The 22700-nt window shown below is 57.0% G+C and overlaps 2 protein-coding genes across 8 annotated transcripts; both read right to left on the reverse strand.

Annotated features, from left to right (window-relative positions):
- Nucleotides 1–75: 75 nt before the first annotated feature.
- On the reverse strand, nucleotides 76–16227 carry CAMTA2 (calmodulin binding transcription activator 2). 7 transcript variants are annotated; one of them, XM_075561130.1, is made up of 22 exons: nucleotides 16145–16227; nucleotides 14837–14931; nucleotides 14522–14625; nucleotides 12854–12921; nucleotides 12633–12768; nucleotides 12133–12219; nucleotides 11682–11835; nucleotides 11219–11353; nucleotides 9556–10463; nucleotides 8721–8847; nucleotides 7733–7867; nucleotides 4890–5005; nucleotides 4058–4242; nucleotides 3731–3809; nucleotides 3376–3598; nucleotides 2848–3152; nucleotides 1714–1910; nucleotides 1321–1504; nucleotides 1081–1152; nucleotides 595–764; nucleotides 396–470; nucleotides 76–292 (listed from the first exon to the last, which is right to left on the reverse strand). In XM_075561130.1, the coding sequence occupies exons 2-22, from the start codon at nucleotides 14865–14867 to the stop codon at nucleotides 229–231; spliced, it is 3555 nt and encodes a 1184-aa protein (XP_075417245.1). In that variant the 5' UTR covers nucleotides 14868–14931; nucleotides 16145–16227; the 3' UTR covers nucleotides 76–228. The 7 variants fall into 7 exon arrangements, with proteins under 7 accessions (XP_075417245.1, XP_075417241.1, XP_075417240.1 ...); XM_075561126.1 differs by having other exon boundaries at nucleotides 12133–12204; nucleotides 14837–14926; nucleotides 16145–16203; XM_075561125.1 differs by having other exon boundaries at nucleotides 14837–14926; nucleotides 16145–16203.
- Nucleotides 16228–16626: 399 nt separating this feature from the next.
- On the reverse strand, nucleotides 16627–21961 carry INCA1 (inhibitor of CDK, cyclin A1 interacting protein 1). Its single transcript, XM_075559186.1, has 7 exons — nucleotides 21594–21961; nucleotides 20932–21010; nucleotides 18841–18954; nucleotides 18382–18421; nucleotides 17935–18113; nucleotides 17179–17344; nucleotides 16627–16968 (listed from the first exon to the last, which is right to left on the reverse strand). Exons 1-7 carry the CDS (start codon nucleotides 21616–21618, stop codon nucleotides 16894–16896), a joined length of 678 nt encoding a protein of 225 aa, XP_075415301.1. The 5' UTR covers nucleotides 21619–21961; the 3' UTR covers nucleotides 16627–16893.
- Between the last annotated feature and the right edge of the window lie 739 nt (nucleotides 21962–22700).

Genomic DNA, 22700 nt, shown 5'->3' on the forward strand with positions numbered 1-22700 from the left:
AGCCAGGGTGGGGTGGGATGGTGGGGTGGGGGAGAGCGAGGCACGACCAGGGTGTGAGGAGGGCGTGGGGGCGGGGGACATTCAGCACTTGGGAGAGGGGACAAGGGTGGGGGCCCAGGAAGGGCTCCCACAAAGGTGAAGGGGACAAAGCTGCCGACTGGGGGGGGGGGCTCCCCCTCCTCCAGGAAGCCCTCTCTGGGTTAAGACTGCAAGAAGCTCCCTGGGACGTCAGGTGGCCAGTCCGGGTTGGGGAAGTCCTTCCAGCTCCTGGCGCTGCTTCAGTTCCCTCATCCTGCGGGCGGACACAGGGAGGGAGGGCGTCAGGAGACTTGAGGTTGTGGGTCTGTCGAGGGGGAGGTGGGGGTGGCACAGTGCAACGAGCTTGGTGCCCGTACCTGTGTCGGCAGCGCCGCAAAAATCGCATGATCTTCCGGGCTGCCTGGTCCTGCTTCTTAGTGAGAAAGGTGCTTCTGGGGGAGAAAAGAGAAAGATGGGAGGCCTTGCCAAGCACTCAGGCATCTCCCCAAGGCCCTTTGGAGGGTGGTGAGGCCGGGCTCAGTGGGTGGGCACAGGGCTGGGGCACCTGGGCCGTACTTGCTCCGGGCAGGCAGGGCACCCGCGGGCCGGCGGCGGTAGGAGCGGTAGTGCTGCTGGATGAGCACGGCAGCCCGGCGGCTCTGCTGGAACCGCTTTTGTTCGTAGTAGCTGCGGAACTTGCTCTGGATCAGGATGGCTGCCTGGGTCATCTTCTTGTAGAGGGCAAACTGCAGGGGTGGGGAGGAGAAGCAGGCTGGAGCGGAGGCAGAGACCTCCGTCCCTACAGGTCATATTCCACCCACCGACCCCCAAGTTCAGTTGGTGCTTTACTGGCTCTCTAAACCCCATGCTCTTGGGAAGACCCATTCACCACGGGCCAACCCACCCACCCACCCCCATCCAGCTCTCATGCCTAATACCTTAAGTGCAATCCAGGTCAGCTTGTGGAGAGAGAAGGGGAGTTAAAGGCCCGCAGCATCCTGGATGCTCTGGGCTGGGAAGTGAGGTGGGGCTGAGGGCATGCTTCCCAGAGAAGGGGCTCACCTGCTTGTACTTCCGGTAACAGCGCTGTATCACAGCGGCTGCCACCTCCTGCTGCTCCTTCAGTCGCCGGCCCTAGTGAGATGAGAAGTCTCACCACCTGCTCACGAGGCTAATGACCTGCCTAATGACTAACCTGCCATGGGCCCCTTGGCTCTTCCCCCCATGGAAGGCCTGTCTAGATCACTTGGATTTCTTCCCTGATTTAGATGGTAATCCCTCCCCTAAGGAGCCGGCCCGGACCTTGTATTTCCGGAAGGCTGTCTGGATGACTCGGGCCGCCTCGTACAGCTCCCGCTGCTCATGATCCGACAGCGTCAACAGGGCAAAGTCACTCTCCATCTTGCCACTGGCAGACGCTGAGAGAAACTCTGCCCAGGAAGGTGCGGGAGGGATAGCCAGGCGGCCCCGTTCAAAGGGCAGCTCACTGCAGGGGGTGGAGAGAAGAGGGTGTCAGAGAGCATCTGGGCTCTCTCTGACCTAGAGTTGAAGGGAGAACCATACCCCCAACCCCAGCACCAGCCAGAGGGTTGAGAAGCCAGTCCACTTCTCCAGGGAGAAGGGGCTGTGGGGAGCCTCCTCCTTCCCTCCCATATTCCCCTTCACAATTCTAAGGTTCTGTCCCAAGCTGGTCACCTAGGAGGGGCTGAGTTGGGGAAATGGTCCACATTCTCCAGGTAGCTGGCCAGCCAGGACATGGTCTCACTGAGTCCCACGGCCCCTGTCCGCTCCCTAAGTGGAGCTCTGGTTTCAGGCAGCCCCACAAAGTCCTCCTGTTTAATCCGCTCTGGCGTGGCTTCGATGATCTGCTTGGCCAGTGAGATCATGTCCACCTGGACCAAAAGAACCACTGAGTGAGCACCTGAGGGGCTTCCATGACCAGAGGATTCTACTCTGCCAAAGCTGCAGCCTGGGCCTCATGCATGCCCCATCCTGCTCTTGCCTCTAGATGCCAAGGCCTCCGGGACAGCTCTCTGCTCACTTGATCTTGTAGGCCACAGCTCCGGGGCTCATTCATTTGTACTAACTGTACTTAGGATGTAGGGGTAGAGCCATTTATGTTCAAAAGCGGCGGGAGAAGTGGGATAGGAAGGACATACTCCCAAGTGGGGGCTCAGGAGCTATTCCAATGTAGACTTTATTGTCTTTCTATGCCAACTCCCTCCTGTCCATCCAGGTCTGCCCATGGTCCTGGCCACAAAGGCCCCACATTCCTCTGCTCTCCAAGAACCAGCGCAGGGCTGGCCAACCGTACGCCCTGACCTCTGCAATACTTCCTGCTGGCCACTCTCCTTGTGCCGGCCTCCAGATTTCCGGCACACGGACTTTGCTGCCCCATTAATGCAGTGGCCTCCTAAAGCAGGCACATCCTAAGCAGGGAAGTGTGCTGGACAGTGCTTTTGCAGAGTCCTCTCACTCCATGAGCCTCTCTCTGTGTTGGCCCCATGCAGCCCCCCTCCCCCCCGCACTGCCAAACTCCTCGGTCACCCTGCTGCTTCTCCAAGAGCCAGAGCCCTTCTCAGGTCAACAGATTAGCTGCCCTACAACCTCACTCTTAACGGAAGATATGCCCCACAACGTCCAGGCTCCAGTGCTCACGGCGTCTTGAGTCTCTAGGCCACAAAGGAGCCAAGTATTGCCTTGCCTGCTCCAAATGGTGAGAACAGCCCCTTCCTTCCCAAGCTGAAGCCCGAGTGATTCTGTCTCATGGGCCCACCAGGTCAGCACACCCGTGTCCCGCCCTCCAGACACCATCCCTGTCAGTAATACCGGGATCACGTCCAAGGTGGGCAGGCTGTCCACTTCCTCTGGGGCAGGCCCCTCCTCCAGGGCCAATGGGTGAGAACGAGGGGAGGGCCGGGGACCTTTGAGGTTGGTGGCCTCGTAGTCCATGAGGAGGAGGGGGCCCTCTGGGGCACCAGAGGATAGCTGGCCTGGGGCCACCTCCTCCATCATCGTCTCAGAGGCTGGCAGAGGGGCAGGGGGAGGACTGCCATCTGGGGCGCTAGAATAGGCCGATGTGACCGAGAAGGTGCCATCTGACAACTCCGAGGGCGAGGAGACGCTGCTCAGACCTGCGAGGATATGGAAAGTGAGGGCAGCAGGAGCTACCCGCAGCCCTGCAAGGAGTCTCTTACCATCCCCACCCTGGTGGGTTTTGCTGCGTTGTTTGTTCAGGCTCCTGTTAGCTCTTGCCCTGCCTCTGCCTCCTCTCCCACTCTTTCTTGCCCTTTGGCTTTGCCCCGGCCTAACCTCCCACCCACACAGTTCTCCCCAAAGTGTCGGGGCAGCCCTCACCAGTGTCCGGGCTGGAGGAGGGTGGCGATAGGGCAAGTGGGAGCTCGGTGGAAGCCTCCTGTCTCTGCAGCTCCTCAAGGCAGCGGGCCAGGCGCACATGACCCCGGGAATGTGCCACGGAGAGAGGCAGGCGGCCCAGTGAGTCGGGAATGCTCAGCGCCTGGCGGTTCCAACGGAAGAGGAGCACCGCAGCTTCCAGGTGTCCCAGGGCACAAGCCCACATCTGAGGAACAGTGAGGGACAAGGGCAGTAGCAGGAGGGGCAGATGTGTCCCCTTAGGTTGTAACCCCTGCCCCCTTTCCTGGCCTTCAGCTGCACTGTCTCCCATGTGCACTCAGGAGTCCAGTGGACTCACCAGAGGAGTACAGGAGAAATGATCCACGTTGAGAGGGTCAACCTCTTGCTCCAAGTCCAAGCTTCCGGTTTCCACACTCCTGGGGGAGAGGGGCAGCAGGGCCCAGTCAAGGGAGGAAGTGGGCAGAATGGGAACATCCCAGAGGAAAGAGGTGGGGAAGCAAGTTGTCTAGAAGCACTTTAAGGGATCAAAGTATCAAGTCCACTTCCAGTTCCCCCTCCTCCCCCAAAAGGCCCCAGTTCCTTTCTAACAGGGCCCCAGGGCTTTCAGCAGTTCCTACACCGTCCCAGAGGCTGCCCAGGTCCCCTCCCCACACCCCCTGCTCACCGCCACTGGCTCAGGGTTTCAATGAGGCGGGCGTAGCCCTGGGCAGCAGCCAGGTGCAGAAGGCTCATGCCCCGGAAGGGGCTTCCATGGGCCAGGCGTTCAGGACCCCTCCAAGTGGAGCGTGGGATCATGCTCTCTACCAAGACCACAACCCGGGCCTCGAACCCAGGCCCCTGGCCTTCATCCTGCAGAACACATGCCTTTATGCAGAGACCTAAAAGTTGGGCCCTTGGTTTGGCATGGCCTTGGCCATATAACATGAGTCCTCCCCACTCCCACTGAGACTAGCACCAGGACCTCTTGACAGCCCCCCCTAGTTAGGACATCCATGTGCCCTCCCAGTTAGCTTCCCATGTAGCCTCAGTGTCCCCCATTCCCATAGTCAACCAGCAACATCCCTTCTGGCAGCCAGGCCTCGCCCCCGCACCCCACTCACCCCCTCCATTGTGCCCTCATGTTGGCTCAGATTAGCAGCAAGCACACAGATGGCTTCTCCCCCTCGGAACTCCACGTTCCTCGTTCCTCTGAGTCCCTCCTTACTACTCCTACTTCAGAGACTCGGGACCCAAGGCGCGTCAAAGCTCCAACTCTCCTGTCTCCCTCCCCCACCCTCGCCTTCACCTCCACCCTTCTTCAGACCAGAAATAGTCGGAGGCCTGTCATGCCAAGAGGGTGCCCAGAATAGCCACTCTTGCCACCGGGTGGGGTGGGGGTGGGAGCAAGGTGACGTCAGTCAGGGAGAAGGGAGAACTGGCTGAGGCTGGGGACAGGAGTCCTGCTGGAGTCAAGACCCTCCCTGTGTTCTCTGCCGCAGACGTCCGCATGGAAGTACCTGGATTGGGGGTGTGTCGGAACCCTGACAAGGCACCTGTCCGGCTGCCACAATCTCAGCCATCCGCTTCTCCATCTGCTCCAGCCGCTCCAGGATGGACATGCGAAACTGGTTGTCTGCGGGGACATGGGGGTGAGAGGCTGAGGCGGCAGGGTCTAGGTGAGGCCTTGAACACCACACCTTGACTTGCCCCGCGACCTGGGAGGTGAAGACACAGAATTTCCTCTTCTTCCTTTACCCGCACACCTGAATGAAGCCCACTGGTACTCAGGGCTCCCACCCTGGCTCTCAGTACCACCCACAGAGCTCGGACCAGGACCTGGGATGGACAGAGCAATGTCCTGGAAGTTACAAAGAGTAGGAATTCCAAAACAGCCGCCAAGCCCACAGCCACCCCAAACCACAGCATCCACGCACGATCCCACCTCTGCCAGGTGACACGTTCTGCCAGTCCTCCTGGTCCCAGACACTACCTCTGTCCCCCATGGTAACGCTGAAGGACTCCAGGGTCCCTCCTCTTTGTTAACCACTGGCCAAAAGAGCTCAGGGACTGAGATTTCAAAGCACCGCCCCCTCGTCCCGGCCCCCCACAGCTGTCCACAAAGAGGCTGGTGGGGGAAGGGAAGGTGACAGAGATGAATAGCCATGTCCATGCCTCCCCCCAGCCCCATACACAAATACTCGAGTACACACGCACACACACACACACACACACGCACAAGCTATATCTGTCCCTTCCTGAGATCACACAAGGACAAAGGGGAGACGAGAAGGGATAAGTGCCTTGGGACAACAGGCAGAGAGAAACAGCATGGAGGTCTGGATGTTCTGAGACACCAGGGATTCAGTGGACAGAGAGGGCGTTAGGGGTAAGGGTGGTGGGGAGGCACGGAGCACGGTGAGCAGCTGCCCAGGCATAACAGAGAGCGGAAAAAAAGAAACCAGGTGAGTTGATTTCCACCGTGGCACCCCCATATAGGGTTTCTGAGAACCTCATCTTTCTCTCGAGGAGCAGCTGGTGGGTTTCACCTGCTGACCTTAGGGTTGCCAGTCCAGCACCTAACCCACAGTGCCACCAGGATTATTTATTTAATCGTTTTATTGGGGGCTCATACAACTCTTATCACAATCCATACATACATCAGTTGTATAAAGCACATCTGTACATTCATTATCCTTATCATTCTCAGAACATTCGCTCTCTATTTAAGCCCCTGGCATCCTCATTTTTCCCACTCCCTCTCCGCTCCCCCCTCCCTCGTGAACCCTTGATAATTTATAAATTATTATTTTGCCATATCTTACACTGTCTGACATCTCCCTTCATCCACTTTTCTGTTGTCCGTTCCCCAGGGAGGAGGTTATGTGTAGATTCTTAAAATCGGTTCCCCCTCTTCTACCCTAACCTCCCTCCACCCTCCCGGTATCGCCACTTTCACCACTGGTCCTGAAAGGATCATCCATCCTGGATTCCCTGTTTCCAGTTCCTATCTGTACCAAGGTACATCCTGTGGTGTAGCCAGATTTGTAAGGTAGAATTGGGATCGTGATAGTGGTGGGGGGAGGCAGCATTAAAGAACTAGAGGAGAGTTGTATGTTTCGTCATTGCTACACCGCACCCTGACTGGCTCAACTCTTCCCCGAGACCCTTCTGTAATGAGCTGTCCAGTTTCCCACAGATGGGCTCTGGGTCCCCACTCGTCCTCATTCACAATGATAAGATTTTATGTTCTTTGATGCCTGATACCTCATGCCTTCGACACCTCGCGATCGCACAGGCTACCACCAGGGCTCTTTAAACGGTGGAGGACAAATAAGAACCAGAGGAGAGAGTCAAGCATGCCGTTAAGAAAGACAAGGAAAAGGGGGGAAGTTGAGACACTGGGACACACACTGGGGCAGTGAGGACACCTGCAGAAATGGGAGTGGGAAGCAGAGTGTAGGAGGAGCGAGCCAATGGGGAGAGGGTGAGACAGATGAGGCAAGCTCAGAACACAGGGCGGCCCACAGACAGCAAGGCTGAGAGCCCGGCAGAATCCGGAGGTTGACCCAGTATACCCTTGGGCTCGTGGGGCATGGGACACCCTGAGGGCTGAGACAGACCGGGGCGCAGGCACTGAGAGGGGCAGGGAGACTTACTGGCCCAAGAGCCTGAGCAGAGCTGTGACACAGACAGGGATGCAAACCTAGGAAGGCAGCAGGGACAGACGGAAACCGCTCATGAAGCCACAGGGAGGGACAGCCAGTACCAGGGACAAAAACAGCTCCACAGATTCAAATAAAGACAGGCTGGGGGGTGGGGGGACTTTGAAAAGTTCACAAGGAAATGGAAATGAAAGATAATGGGATCTTTCCCATCAATTTTTTTGAAGCTGCCTCGTGTTTGTTTATGCTGTTTTGTAATTTCCAAACCATCTGTGTAAGTGTCCATGGGTGTCATGTAGATATTGCTCTTGGTCGGTATGTCCCAAGGTGGCACTAGAATGACAGAGGGGGAGGGGCAGCAAAAGCTGATGCCTAAAGTTTGGGAACACCTGCTTTGGACTAGATCCTGGCCCTTCTTGCCTTTGGGATGGAGTGGGCGGGGCTCAAGAAGTTAGACAAAGGTGAGCCCAAGATTTGTGGGGAAAGGGAAGGGAGGGGAACTGGTCACAGCATTCAGAAGTGACTGATGCTGGGGGCTTCAAAGGAGAAAGATGGACTCCCAAACCATAGGATTTTCCCATGAGCTTTTTGAAGCTCCCTGGTAGGGTGAAAGGAGAGTGGGGAATCGGTGGGCCAGCTGAACCCTGAGAGGTGTGACAGCATGGACTGAGATGGGATTCTGAGGGCCAGGTACTCACCATCCAGGGACAGCCAGTCAAGCTGAGTGCTGGGCAGCGACAGGAACCGGCGGGCGCGGTACTCAAAAAGCACGGAGGCAGAAAGGGGCCCCTCCCGCCCTGAAACCTGCAAGGATACCAGCCCTACCTCGTGGGCTGGGGAGGGTGCTGTCGGCAAGAGAGGCCCTCTCCCCTGCCACACATCCGATCCACCCTCACCGTCCCCGCCTCTCACTCCAGAGGCCCTGGGGTCAGTGGCTTTGGCCCTCTTGGTTCCATTCACTCAAGAACTTTAGGCCTATGATGGGCCCTTACGACCCTTTGGGTAGTCATGATCCAGCAACAGGGCCTGGAAGCCGAGGGTTCAGAGTCCTTTTCTGAACCATCGGGAGAATACCACCCCAAGCCCCTAAGGAGCAGAGTCTGGATGTCATGCACCTGCTGAGGTGGGGGCAGGGAAGTTATGGTCCGGTAAGGGAGGAGGCTAGCTGAGCAGTGGTGTCTGGACAAACACTGTCCAGTGGAACACGTCCTGCACCCAGGGATGTGCTCTGTACCTGCGCTGCTGGCTACGGCAGCCCCAGCCACTCGGCCCCTTCGACTGAGGAAATAGCTCGTTAAAATAGCTACATGGACTGCTGGTGGCTCATACTGAGCAATGCAGGTCTAGGAGCCAGTGTCATTCTGTCACTGGTCAAAGGAGATGGGACCGCCCTCACTGCCCATTCTCCCAAGAGAGCTTCCTAAGAGAATCTAAGCAATTGGCCAGAGAGCTCGGACAGACACCGGTGATGCCCGGGGCCAAATGCCTGACCTCCTTATAAAATCGGAGGCCAGGGGCCCAAGAAAGGACTAGAAGCTGCACTTCCTGGTAGTTAAACGCAGGCTCCTCTACCTGCTGGGGGCACCTGGGGCTCGGCCTCAAGGCTGTAAGAGTTCTTTGTCCTCTCAGGGCCAAGGCCATTTGTCCCCAGTGCCTGCTTCCCCCGGCTGCTCCCAATCCCCTTACCCGGGCAGTAGCAGCGTAAGACACCAGGCTGGACGAGGGAGGCTGGCACTGCAATGTGATCAAAGACACAGGAGTAATGCTCGGTGGCCTCAGTCCACGGACCTGTGATGAGCACCTTGACCCCACCCTGCAGACAGATGCCAGAGCGTCAGCTGAGGGGCAGGTGGGCTGGGTGTTCCTCCGCATGCGCACTCACACACTCATTCGTTTGTTCAGACCCTTGGAGTATCTACTACCTGCCAGGCTCTGGGGCCAGTCTCTAAGGACCAGGGCCTCGCAGGGTGAGGTCAGAGGGTCGTTCCTCCCCAACAATCCTGCCAAATGGTGACCTAATCGCTCTCTGAACCAGCCAGAAATGGGGAACTTGCTGCCTCCCCCAAAGCTAGCTCATCTGCAGAAAGCTCTCAAGAGGAAGCTCTCCTTTTGGGGGGTGCACAGGGAGGAGCTGATCTATGGGCATCGCCTTGTCGTTCCTCCTCTGTCTGCCCAGGCAACTGAAAACAGAACTCTTGCCCCTGCTGGAGAGTCGGCTAAGCGGCAGTCAGCAGCCATGCTTTCCTTTCCTCCGGTGGAGAACAGTCTCCAGGGGAATGAGTTCCTAGGGAGTCCATGGGCAGTGAGGAGTGGGGAGCAAGGGCTAGCTGGTGGGGGGGGACTACTAGAGAAACAGGATAGAAGCTGGGCAGAAAGTTGAAAAACAAGGAAAACACAGGGAAACTGGGTCACAGATCACTGGAGGGAAAGGAACCACAGTTGATGCAACTTCTATTGGGGAATCCAGGAAACAGGTTAGGCCAGTCAGGGAGGGGAGAACCGAGGCGGGCTGGGGACTCACCTCTGGGTAGGACCACTCCGGGGAGAAGTCTGTGATGGTGCTCAGGGCCGGGGTGGGGATGCTCGGGGCCTCATCGCTGATGAGTTCTCCCATGAGGTCTGGGAACGAGGGGAGGCTGAAGGGCTCCAATTCGCTGGGCCCACCTGGGCCTCCAAACAAGGCGTCCCCTCGGCCCGCCCTGCTTGAGGGCTCGAGGGGGGCAGGGGAGGGTGGAGGTGAAGAAGGGGGAGAAGGTGCCGGCCTGGCAGTTCCCTGGGCCTTGAATTCCTCCCCAACGTCTTCATCTTGGATGAAGAAGCAGTTTCCTCTTATCCCACCAACTCCCGTCGATGGAAGAAGGCCCCGAGCGGCCGCCTGCGGCTCCAGGGCAGCAGCAGGCTCTAGGGCAGGGCAAGGGGCGAGGGCAGCCTCTGCCTCAGGGAAGTCTGGGCTCACTCCCTGCCCACCTCCATACGTCTGTCCCCTCTGGGGGCTGTTGAGGAACCGGTCAGGATCAAAGGCAGGGCTGGGAGGTGCTGGTAAGGCAGAGGGCTCAGAGCCTACCACCACAGCCAGGCTCATGGGGGGCCTGGGATCAGCCTGGGGAGCCAGGTGCCGGGTGGGTGTCAAGCCTCCCGCCCGCTGCTCCAGTCCAGTCAGCAGTAGGATGGCAGTGCCACCTCTGGAGGAACCTCGGGTGGTGGGTGGGCTGGGCCTGACCTCGAGGGGTTCGGCGAAGCCAGAGGAGGAGGAAGAGGATGAAGATGGGGAAGTATGTGCCTTGGGGAGCTCTGGGGGCAGTGGGGCTATCAATGGAGGGGGCTCGGGGGGATGGGGAATAGGGGTCAGGGTCAGTGCTTGGGGCTCCACTTTGGGGGAGATGATGCGGTGCTTCGTGCTGCTGCATTTATGGGTAAGGCTCCCAGAACCTGGAGTGGAGGGGGGCAGGGTAAGTTAGGGTAGGACAACTTTCTCCAACCTTCCCCTACTGGGCCCAAACATTGCCACTGGAGTCGAACTCAACTCATAGTGACCCTAAAAGCACTGAACTGTCCCCAGAGGATTTCCAAGGCTGTAACTCTATACAGAAGCAGGGAGCAGCTGATGGGTTCGAACTGCCAACCTTTTGGTTAGCAGTGGAGCACTAACCACTGTGACACCTGGATCCTTCGACCTTCGGAAAACCTTTATAAAAGCCCCTAGGACTGTCCTAGAGCCCAGTTGTGTAGTACCAACTATGGCCACTGGGAGGCAGCAAAGGTTTCCCCCTCTCCAGACTTCACATCCCTTCCCCCACCACAAAAACAAAACTCAACAAGCACTGCAAAGGAGGGCTGGGGGCTTGGAGCAGTAAAGATGCTGTGGGGAAAAGGGCAATGGCAGCACTGAGAAGGTGCCAACTGGGAATAAGCCAGGGCTGGAAGTAACAGGGGTGCCGAGGTGGCCAAGACCTCCAAGGGTAGACCGCAGAAAGCGGTGCAAGCTGCCAGAAGTTCCCAGTAAAAGGAGCAGGGGCCAGTGTGTGCCCAGATGGGAAGGCCCTCGGTCACATGGCCCCTCATTCTGGGGACAAGCAAAGGACTTGCAAATCAGCATGCAAATCCCGCTGCGGCAGTTTCCCTATGGGTGGTGGGAGTGCAGTGTGGACAGAGGGGAAGGGAGGGCCAGCATCAGGGTCACTAACCAAGGCCTCCACTGCAGAGACAGGCGTGGGTGCGGGGTGCGGGCTTGGTCGGGTGCGTGTCCAGGATCTGCTGCACCAGGTGTTCCACCGAGAACTCTTCGGTCCCATTCCCGCAGCTCCACTTGATGCCATGAACTAGAGGGAAATGGGGGGAGGAGGTACTGAGGGAACCCCCAAAAATACTGCCCCCAGAGCACCTGGATGGCTCCTTCAAGCTCCGAGACACCTGGCTGAATGAACAGAGAGAGGCCAGCAGCCTCAAGACGGCTGGGACATGTGGCTCACAGCCAGCCGCTTCCCCAGAGTCCACCTTGCAAAGCACCAGGGCACCTAGCACCCCCCACAGAAGACCATCATCCTGGCTTGCAGGGAAATGGTCCCCCCCACAGGTTTCTGGGTACAGAGCCCTGACCCCTTTTAGCAGCACCTGTTTCCCTGTTCCACCCTCACTCTGCTGCCTTACACATGGGCTTCAGCTGCCCCAACAGCTCCTCCCGAGACCACTTGAGCCACTCCCGCCGGTCGCTGCTGATGGAACAGAAGATTGGGCTGCAGCCCTTTCCACAATCTTCCAGGGCCGGAACGTTCAGGTAGTGCACAAGGACGATGTCGGGGTTCTAGGAACACAAGTGTGTCCCCACAGGGAATGTGGGGTCCTGAACTCTCAGGGGCTCAGCTTCCTTGTCCTCATTTCTTCCAGGGCAGCCCTTCCCAACCCCACTCCCACTGTCTGGCTCTCTTCATTGCCAGCCCCCCTCTCCCTCCTTCGCAGGCTCTTGTCCCGCACTGAGAAGCTGGCTGCCATCACCCCCTCACCGGCCCCCCCCCCCCACGCACCGCATCCTTTCAGATCTCATTTCCCTCGAGGAATCTCAGAGCAGTGCGCAGCTGCCCGAGAGCAAGTCTGTGCTTACCTGGAGCAGCCAGTAGCAACGCCGATGGAATGTAGGGACGATGGAAGAGTGAACGTAGCAGCCATAGAGACACTGCCAGGAGACAGGCTGGGGTGGGGGGAGGGCTAGTCTGCTCCCCAAACTCTTCCTCTGTTCAGTCCTTTTGCAGGGATCCCCATCTTTCCACCAGCTCCTCTGGGACCTTCTCCCCACACCCACCCATACCCAGCCCCCACCTCTGATTTCAGATGCCAGCGGACTGAGCCACCGATGAGGGATGGGGGGGGGCAGATTTGAAGGGGCTCTCTAAAACTTTCAGGGCAGGACAGGGATGCACCAGAGGTGAGGAACTGTGATGTGAGGAAGAGGGGCTCATTACCTGGAGCCCTGAGGGAAATTCGAGAAAAATGGGGGTCGGGGGGGCCGAGGCTGTGTCTGTGAGGGGGAGCTATGGCTTAAGTCCTGAGGAATTGGGTCATGGAGAGAGATGGGAAGCAGAGAATGGATGCGGGCTCTCTTACCTCCATGCCCTGGACCTTCAACTTCATGTGGTCCTCTCGGGTGGTCTTCCCATCTTTCCGCTTCTTCCAGAGGTAACCGTCCTTCCGGTATTTCACCTTCTTGCGGTTGTAGAGGATGATGGAGCCATTCTGAGGCCTGGAGAGAGGAGGGTTGGTCTCGAAGGCCGTGACCAGGAGAAGCGGTGACCTCTGCCACTCTCCGCCTCTGCCTGCTTTCTCACCTTGTCTTTGGGGCACAGGATAGCCACTCATCGTGCTTCTCAAAGGTGATCAAGTAGGAGGCAATCTCCTGCAGGTGAGAGAGGAGGGACTCATGAGCATCCCCTCGGCCTTACTCTTGCTGAGTTCTGGAGGATGCTTCCAGGTGTTTGGACCCAGCAAGGGCCACCGCCCTCCAAGAACCCCAGGCCTCACTGCAGACAATGATTCCACTGTGCCTCCTTCTGTCTCTTCTAATGGGGGCACTTGTCTCGGAGTTAGGTTCAAGTTCTTCATCTATCTTCACAGTGCCTATTATTTTACTCTGTCCAAGTCCCATTTTTATTGACACTTCCTGACTAACACCCCGCCCCCCACCAAAAAAACCAAAGTCTGACAACGCCAATAACTCCAAATTCTTTAGCCTGATGGGAGGAAGATGAAACTTTCCGCTCCCATAAAGATTCACAGCCTCAGAGGGTTGCAGTGAGTCAGAATCAGCTCGTTGGCAGAGAGTTCGAGTTGGCCTGACATTGCGACTCCCGTGACCAGGGATCAAACCAGCATGCTCATCCTTTACCTACAGTGCACCTACCCCTCCTGCCTGGTCCTTGTATTGTTCCCTCTGTTCTGTCAGCCTGGAGTGCTGTCTGCACAAAACCCCATGTCTGGAATCCCGAGCCATCCAACAGAGCAAGTCCTTTTTCCAGATGTTCTGTGAGATCCTGCTCACCCTGCTGGCCATTCCCTGAGGCTCTCTAGCACTTACAAGAACAACATGGACCTGTCCCCTTTGCCTGGTGGCTCTCTCTCGTCACATCAAATAAGTCATTACGAAGCACTGTCTACATGCAGACAAACCCTGGTGCCGTGTTGGGCTGCTAACCACAAGGTCAGCCGTTTGGAGGCACCAGCCGCTCTCGGGAGAAGGATGAGACGTCCTCTCATGAAGAGATGTAGTCTCGGAAACCCACAGGGACAGTTCTACCTGTCTTCGAGGTCGCTGAGTCGGAACAGACTCAATGGCAGGGAGTTTGAGTTATTCTGGAGTCTGAGCTCCCTGTAAGGTGTGAGGAAGCACACAGGTTTGTGAAATAAAGACCCTGCCATCAGGGAAGGCAGCATGAGAGGTGGTTAAAAGCACCAACTCGGGAGGGAGGCAGAGAAACCACATGAGATCAGTCTGTCTTCTCATCTCGATCAATGTGGCGAAACACAATAACTATCTGCCAGCATTGTCACAGAACTACAGTAAAGGAGACAGTGCAGGAGGAACCACTTCATAGACGGTACCTATCACTGTGACCCATGTAGATGGTAACTATTTGTGTCGCCTCATTGTAGACGCCAAGAAGTGGGCTCTTCTGAAGCTCATCTTTCTATGTCTCCCCTCTAATCCCCCAAGTAGCCCTGGGTGAAACAGTGGGCTGTTAACTGTAAGGACGGTGGGTTCAAGCCCAGCCAGCAGCTTTGAGAGAGCAAGATGAGGCTGTCTGCTCCAGAAGGGCCCATAGGGTCACTGTGGGAATCAGCTTCATGGCACTGGTTCTGGCTTTGGTTACAAAGAGACTACAATGGTGGCCTATCTTTAGGAGTGTGGACTCCCTTTCAGCCTCCTTCAGCTCAACCCCCCACCCCCCTCCTCTAGCCCCCGCCATGCTGGGCCCTAGTCCCCAGGCTCCTGAGAACACCTCGTTTGTATTCCACCGGAGCCGCTCTGATGGCAGCAAGGGACAGCGCGGAAGGCACTCCAGCAGCTTCTTGGGGAGAAAGATCTTCAGGTGGTGGCTGTTCTCTGTAGGAAAATTGAAGGGAAGAAACCAGGCATCACCCGGCAGCACAGTGGCAGCCCAAAGAATGGGGCGGGCAAGCATTCAAGAGGATGGGGAAACTGAGGCAACGACAAGGAAAGCAGAGCAGGAGATCCAAGAATTAGTCACCCCCCTCCCCCCTGCGTGGGGAGAAAAATGGCTCCGCCCACACTAAGACCCTGGCTTTCAACTCACCAGCAACCTCAGTGGTGTCCTTGGAATTCATGGTGAGGGCTCCAAGGGGCACGGTCACCCCCGGCCTAAGGGGCCGGGGGGAGGGGGAGTCTGTGCTGGCAAGGGAGAGAACAAGGTCATGGCAGAAACACACCCCCCCCCCAATCCAGGAGGAGGTGGAGAGTACAGAATTGGATCCGTAGATTGGAAAAGAAGCAAGCAGGAGGAAGGGGCCGGACTATGGACTAGGATGTGGGAGAGAGACAGAGAAGGGAAGTGCAGAGGTGGCAAGGACACAGAAATGCCTGCATCAGGAAGGAGGACAGGGAGGGGACAGCGCTGGGCTGCCAGAGGCTCTATGGGCTGCTTGGGGGCTGGGACTCGGGGCCTCTGGTCCTGGAGGATGGTTTGGTTGAAGAATCAGAATGCTAGGGGGGGAGCAGGGCCTTGGAAGGCACACCCTGACTGACAGCCTTCTCTATTTGACTTGTCCCAAGGGGAAGGGCCGCTCTGATAACCATACTAATCTACTCTCGCCTCCAGGTTGCTGGGATTCTGGCAGAATTTAGGGTTGGACGCCCAAGACTCTGCTTCTTACCCTCTCAGGACAACTCATTCTGCACCCTTAGACTGACAGGCCCTCCGCAGCACCCTTCTGCCTCCCCCCATCCCACCTCCGCCCGCCTCCAGGCCTACCCTACCCCATCTACCACTCTAACTCCGCCCGAGGCCCCCACCCTCGTGGGGGAACAGATGGAAGCTGGAGGAGGCTCAGGAGCGGGCTCCGCCAGGTGTCCGGGATGAAGAGGGGGAGGTGGCCCATCTCAGCTCCGAGCACTGAAGCTGGAGTTGGGGTAAGGACTCCGCCCCAGGGCGCAGGTGCGCACTCAGGGCTCGGCAGCCTGCCAGGGTGCGGAGCGGGCGCGGGCCGGGGCGGCGCCCGACTCGGACACCCGGTCCGCGGGGCGATTCCCCGCGACGGGGCGGCGGTCCCCGGAGGCCTTCGGAAGTGAGAGGGTCCAGCCTGCACTTGACGATGTTCTGGAGAAGCCTTGGACAAAGTCCGCGAGCGCGCGGCGGCGGGCGAGGGGCAGTGCAAGCGCCGGGGCCCCTGGGGCCCCGGTCCAGTGCCGGGCAGAGCAGCTCCGCCGTGGGACCCTGCGCGGAGCGGCGCCCCCTGGCGCGGGGGAGGAGGACGGAAGCGGGAGTGGGGGCGAAGCGGGGGATGGGGGGGCGGTGGTCCCGGCGCGGCGCTCTACGGCCGTACCGGGTGGAGCGGCGCCCCCTGGCGCGGGGGCGGAGAGGCAGGCGAGAGGCCCTGGCTCTTACCTCCCGGGGTCCCGCGGGTGACGGCGGCAGCGGCCATTCTACCCCACACCGACCCCCCCTCCCGGCGCCGGCTGACAGCGGCGTCCTACGTCACGGCGCACGGGGCGGGGCCTCCCAATTAAGGGGGTGGGGGTCGGAAAGGGAACCAGGGGTCAGCACACGTGGGGCTCTGGGTGGGGCGCTGGGCGGAGGGAATGGCCTCCGAGGGACTGGCTGCTGGGACGCCTCTAAAGGGAGCACAGTGCGGGGACCAGGATCCCGGGGTCCCGGAGGCGGAAGCTTGACCGACTGGCGGACTCGGGGGCGGGAGCAGCCGGCAGGTGCTGGCAGTCGAGGGGCTGGGCCGCACTTTTCTTCTTGAATTTGGGGGAGGGGTCGCGTCCCAACTTTGTTATAGGTGGGGCCTCGAGAAGGGGACAAAAAAACGTTCCCATTAGTCCCTCCATCCCTGCTTCACACAGAAAAACACACCAGGACCCGTTTGCTTGTTTTAATAACAGAACCAAGAAGAAAGCACAATGCCAGGGGCGCCGGCCCTGGGGGCGCTCCTGGGCCGTGGTGGGCTGCTAATGCCTGCGCCCAACGGTGACCAAGGAAGCTGGAAAAGACCTCGACGTCAGAAACGGGGAGCTAGGCTGGTGTCCAGGAGGTAGCAGAGCTACCTTGGGCCCTGGACACTCTCCTTATTCCTCAGACTCAAATTCCGTCTCCCAGGGCCTGACCAGAGGTCTCGTGGCTGTGGCCAGGCTTTAGGAGGGCAGGGAGCTCTGTCCCCTGTAGAGGCAAGACTCCTGGCCCCCGGGACTCCAGGGAGACCAAAGTAGCTGTGAGGATGAGAGAAATTACAACGTTTACTTTTTAAGGAATGGAAATCTAGACCTCTCTCCAGGTTTCCTAGTCCCCAAACTCAGGTACGTACCTTCACGTCTCATGGTCCCACCTACCCAATTTTTGGCTCTCAAATCCTAGATGGGTTGCCCAGCCTTTCCATGCAAAATCAGGGGTCCACATGCCCTCCGCCACGCCAGCCATACCTGGGCCCCACCAGAAGTGAGGGGATGGCTGACTTCCCGTAGACCTACTGCCTGCTCCTCTTCCAGACCAGGGCATTTGGCGGTGTCCAAGAAGCCTGGGTCCTCGTCACCAAGCGCAAGGGACTCAGATGGTGTTCCGGAGCTGCCCCACTGGGCCTTCTTCAGTCTGTGGAGACTTGAGACTTAGGAGAGGTGCCTGGACACCATGCCTTTCCATTCTTCACCCTTCTGTGTGGAAAAACTTCCTGCTAGGGCCCAGGGGTGTTGTCATGGGTCTTCTAACTCTCCAACTCTCTGCCCCCTTTATTGGAATTCCCACTGCCATCAAATCCATTCCAACTCATAGTGTCCCTCCGGGTAGGACAGGGTAGATGGAATTGCCCTTGTGCGTTTCTGAGACTGCAATTCATTAACCATAGTGGAAAATCTTGTCTTTCTCCCATAGACTGGCTGGTAGTTTCGAACGATTGACCTTGAGGTTAGCAGCCCAGCATGAAACCACTAGTGAGATCTTTTCAGCCCTGGCACCAAGAGGTGACCCCTCTTACCCACTCTCTTGTATGGTGTGCTTTCGTGTGGCTTCACCTGCATCCCTCAGCCCCCTCCTTGCTACACTGTGGAAATTCTGCTTCAATCACACGAAGCTCGGGGCTCACCCCAAAACAACCTCTAATTCCCTCCAAGCTCTCCTTGCTCACCCCATCCTGCCCTCCAGCCCCTCTTGGCTCTCAGAGGGCACACCACTCTTCTCCTTACTCATCTATGATTCCCTGGCGCCGCCGGAGATCCTCCAGGTGATAAGCCACAGCCCTCACCCGGGCTGGGACACCCCCAGGTCCCTGCTGGACTCCGATGGAATGAGGCTTCCTTTTCTTCCTTCTGCAAAGCATCTCAGGGGGTGGGAGTCCCTCAGGAGGGTACAGGCCAACCTGTGGCTGGGAGCAACCAGAGGCTTTGAGCCAGAGAATGGAGGACAAGGTGCTAGAGAGCAGTCGGTCTTACAAGGGAGCTTGAACTGCACAGGGAATCAAGATTTGGGGAGAGCACACAAACATGCTGACTGACTCACAGAAAGGAGGGCCTGGTCAGTGGCCTGATTGAGGAGGGGATTCTAGAGGGAAAGGGTAATACGGGGAGCTGGGAATGATGACTATGGGTATATTTTTAACAGAGAAGTGCAGAAAGACAGTGAGGTTGTCATACCAGCACAGGTGGAAAGCACCGTTCCTCTGTCCACATGGGGCTGTGAAACACAAAAAGTAGGCTAATGCAGGGAGAAGCCACCACCACCCACTGCCACCGAGCTCATTCTGACTCATAGCAAACCTTCCGGACAGAGTAGAACTGTCCCTGGGGGTTTCAGAGGCTATGAATCCTTTACAGGAGCAGAAACCTCGTCTTTCTCCTGAGGAGCAGGGGGCTGGTGGGTCCAAACTGCTGACCTTGTGGTGAACAACCCAACTTGTAGCCGACTACACCACCAGGGCTCCTTACAAGGGGCAGGGCCCCATCAATATTGCTTCTCTAATGACCTTTCCCAACTGTGATTCCCTAGGCCTGACACCCATCAATTGTCCACCCCCCAGTGGGACAATTATCCCTAGGTCAGAGTAGCTTGAAATTGTACGGCTTCCCCTCCCACTTTTCTTCCTCACTACCCACCTGGGCCTTTTACCAAGATTCTCCCAGAAGATGTCTCCATAGCGCTGGGGCGTCATTCTGAGGCTCTGAGCAGGTGAGCTGAGTAGTGGCGATCGGCTGACCACCCTGGAGCACCTGAGGCGAGGACAAGGTAGGCTCAGGTTTGGCTTTTCCCTTGCAGAGGCTGCTCACACCATGGATTCAGAAGCCTTGTCTCTCCATGGGACCCTAGAGCTTTCCCAGGCTTCCTCCCTTATCAACTTCATTTGAGAACGGTGGTAAGGCCTCTCATTTGAAAGAAGACTGGCAATTAATTGTTGTAGCATCACGTCTTACTGGATCTCAAGGTTCTAAGCCAGAGAACACCGTGTTTAGCAAGTGTGACATATCAGCAGAGTAGAGCCTCTGCTTACCTCCCTTGGTCTCTCCTGAGAAGGACTGCTATCCTAGGCCAGGAGTGATGTGCAGAGCTGTTTGAAATGGCACTGTTCATTTCCAAAACCTCCAATGAATGATGGCTGCCTTCCCATCTCTACAGTGGTATCTGACTGGTGCCCTCGCAGGTGACCTCACCCATTTTCGTGATCTTATATAACACCAATGTGCAGATAACCCCAAATCTCTACTCTGAGCCCTCGCTCCTCCCCAGGGCTCCAGATTTACAGGCTCAACTGGCCCTCAACATCTCCTCCCCAGCACTTCTATCTAAACAATACTCCCAGTTTCTAGGGCTAACACCATAGTATGCCTTTGCTTTCCCTCACTTCCTCTATCCAACCCACCAGGAAGTCCCATTCTATATCTAAAATATACCCAAACATGACCATCTCTTATCATTTCCATTCCCATCACCCTACCCCAGACCACCTCCCTCCTGCCTGGACTTCTGTATTCTCCTCTCCCTACTCCCGTTTCCACGCCCCCTCCCCGCCACCACCCCAACTATTGATTCTGAGCAGTGAGAATAATCTCCCTCAGCATATGATCACTTGAAATGATACTAGGTTTGGGAGGGAAACGGGGAGTAAATTACTAACTAGACTTGGATGAAGAGGCAGGCAAAAAGTAAATAAAATGGTATTGTAAAAAATTCTATAAGGTTTGAGGTGTATTTCAAAATAATTGGGAAGTAAAGGATCAACTGGGTGTATAGATGAAAAGATCATCCACATGCAGATAACAAAGTGGAACAAAAAGGGTATATTGAGTCCATTATACAGTTTTCTCTCCTTTTGTATTTATTTGAAATTTTCCATAATTAAAAAAAATTGAAAGTATGATCATGTCACTCACTTGCTTAAGACCTTCCAGTGACTTCTACTGTCTTTAGAATAAAATCTAAACTCTTTTTGATGGTCTTTAAGGGTACATATGATCTAGCCTCTGCCACTCACTCACTCACTACCATCAAACCAATTCCAACTCAAATCAAACCAACAGGTCAGAGGAGGGCTGCCCTTGTGAGTTTCTGACACTAAATCCTTAGAGGAGTGGGAAGTCTGGTCCTTGACCCTCAGACAGCTGGTGTTTTGAAGTGCTAACCTTGTGATTAACAGCCCAATGGGTAACTCACTATGCCAAATTTTCTTTTGCTCACTATCAAGTTTTATGGTCCTGCTTCCTGTTCTTAGAACTTCCCGAGCTTATTTCCTCCTTAAGGCCTTTTCACCTGATAGTCCTTTTTAAATTGCTCCTGATTCTTATATCTGGTTCCTCTTCATTTCTCAAGTCTCGATTCATATTCATCTCTCCAGGTGTCCTTCACAATCACCCTATCAAATCTTGTGTCCCCCTAAGCATTCTATTTTCCACGATGCTAACTAAGATCTGATTTTGTTTTATTCATAATAATGAACATTAGTTGAGGTAACATTTGTTTATACCTTTTGTTGCCTCCCTCTTGCATGTAAGCTGTATGACAGTAGGCCCTGAATTTCAGAATCAAATACAGTGCCTAGAACACTAGTGCTTAAAAATCATGTCCTGAATAGATGAATGAATCATCACTCGATGAATGACACTTATTCGTTCCCACCCATCAGGGCAGGACTTGGGCATGCGACCTACCCTCCAGCCTGTTCCCAGTCACTCTATTGAGTGGGGAGGACTCACTTGGCAAAGGGGATAATGTAGTCTCCATCCTCCTGTACCTGCATGACTGGACGGAGTGGCTGGACCGTCTCTTCCTTGGCTTTGGGAGGATAGCAGAAAATGAATCATCCATTCATGTAATAGCTCAAGGAGGAGACTAGTAACAGATTTAGAGATTGGGGAGAGTGTATACAGGTCCCTAATCCCCTCAAAAGAAAGATCTTAAATGGTTATTTCTAGAATATAATCATTGAACATATAGATGGAAGATATAAAGAACCTAGGAAAAGTGGATGCGGTAAAAGACATTTTCAAGACATTTTCTGAAGTCAATATTTCAAGTGTACAGTTGGTAGTTAAGTGACGGAACTGGGGAAATGATAAAATGAAGAAGGGTAACAGGTGGAGACTGAATACCCCCACAAAAAACCAGACTCGCTGCTATTGAGTCAATGCCAACTGACAGTGACCCTATGGGACAGGGTGGAACCGCTCCTGTGTTTCCAAGACTGTAACTCATTTCGGGCGGGAGTCAAAGCTCCATCTTTTCCCTACAGAGTGGCTGGTGGTTGTGAACTGCTGACCTCGTGGTTAGCGGCCCCAAATTAACCCACCAAGCCACCAGAGGCCACTCAGGCATAAAGTTGGGCTTTTATGGGAAAACGATAAAAAAAAAAACCAACCCAATCTCACTGCCATCAAGTCCATTGCGACTGGACTCGTGTGGACCCTGTGAGACAGGGTGGAAGTGCTCCTGAGGGGTTTCTGAGACTAACGCTGAGGTGGTGAAGGGCGTAGAAAGCCTTTCTCCGGCTGAGCGGCGGGTGGTGGGAGTCTAAATGGGATCTCAGGGTCGGTCCAGTTGGTCCCAAGTGGGTGCCAGCGATCCGCGGGGCGGGCTGGGGCTGGGGGTTGGGCAGTCTTGGAGGGCAGCAGGGCAGGACAGGAGGTGAAGGCCCGGGCGGAGGGCGCTGGCCTGGGTCCGGGCCTTGGAGAACCGTGCCCCGGATGCGGGCGCCAGGCCTGCAGGGTGGCTTGGCCCCTAGCAGACGGAGTGGGGCAGCCGTGGCGGCGGCCATTCAGACGTGGGGGCCTGAGGCGGCCCTCCTGCTGGAGGTGGCGGACGCATGCTTGAGGGGACCAGGTTGGGTGGCGTGGGCCTGCGAGAACGGCCCCGGCCGGAGGCGGGCCGCCCAGCCTGAGGGGGCTGCTGCGGTCTGCGGCCACCACCGGGCCCCGTGCGGACGGCCGCGCGCGCGGGGCAGCGTGCCCGGACGACGGAGCTGTCGCCGCAGTCTGCACTTGGGCACAGCACCTGAGGCGGCTGCGCGGCGAGTTCTAGAACGACGGGCCCAGTCGGCCGGGGAGACGCGGTGTCGAAAGCTGAGGGCGGAGCCGGCGGGCGTCGCGCGCTGGGGGCGGGGCCTGCGCGGAGCCGCCTCCTGGGCGGGGCATATGGAGGCCCCGCCCCCTACGCACGCGCGTGCGGGTGCAGGGGGTCTGGGTCCCCTCCCGGGACCGACCCCTCCTTTCCCGGCCCCAAGGATGCTGACGAGCCTCTCTAACCCCAGCACCCAGCTCGCCCTGCTCCTTCCACCAACTAAGTTTCCCGGCCCCCATCCGGTGGGTCCCGCGGGCACGGGCGCATTGCCCCTTTAACAAGAGCAGTCCCGGGCGCTCCCCACCCCACCCCACCCGGCTTGCTCTCCGACGGCGCGCGCCCGCCGGCCCGCGCGCGTGCCCGCGGCCCCCCGCCCCTCGCAGCCGCCCCAGCTCGCGCTGCCCGGGCG

The sequence above is a fragment of the Tenrec ecaudatus genome, chromosome 10 (assembly GCF_050624435.1).
Source record: "Tenrec ecaudatus isolate mTenEca1 chromosome 10, mTenEca1.hap1, whole genome shotgun sequence".
In the NCBI taxonomy this organism is placed as follows: Eukaryota; Metazoa; Chordata; class Mammalia; order Afrosoricida; family Tenrecidae; genus Tenrec; species Tenrec ecaudatus.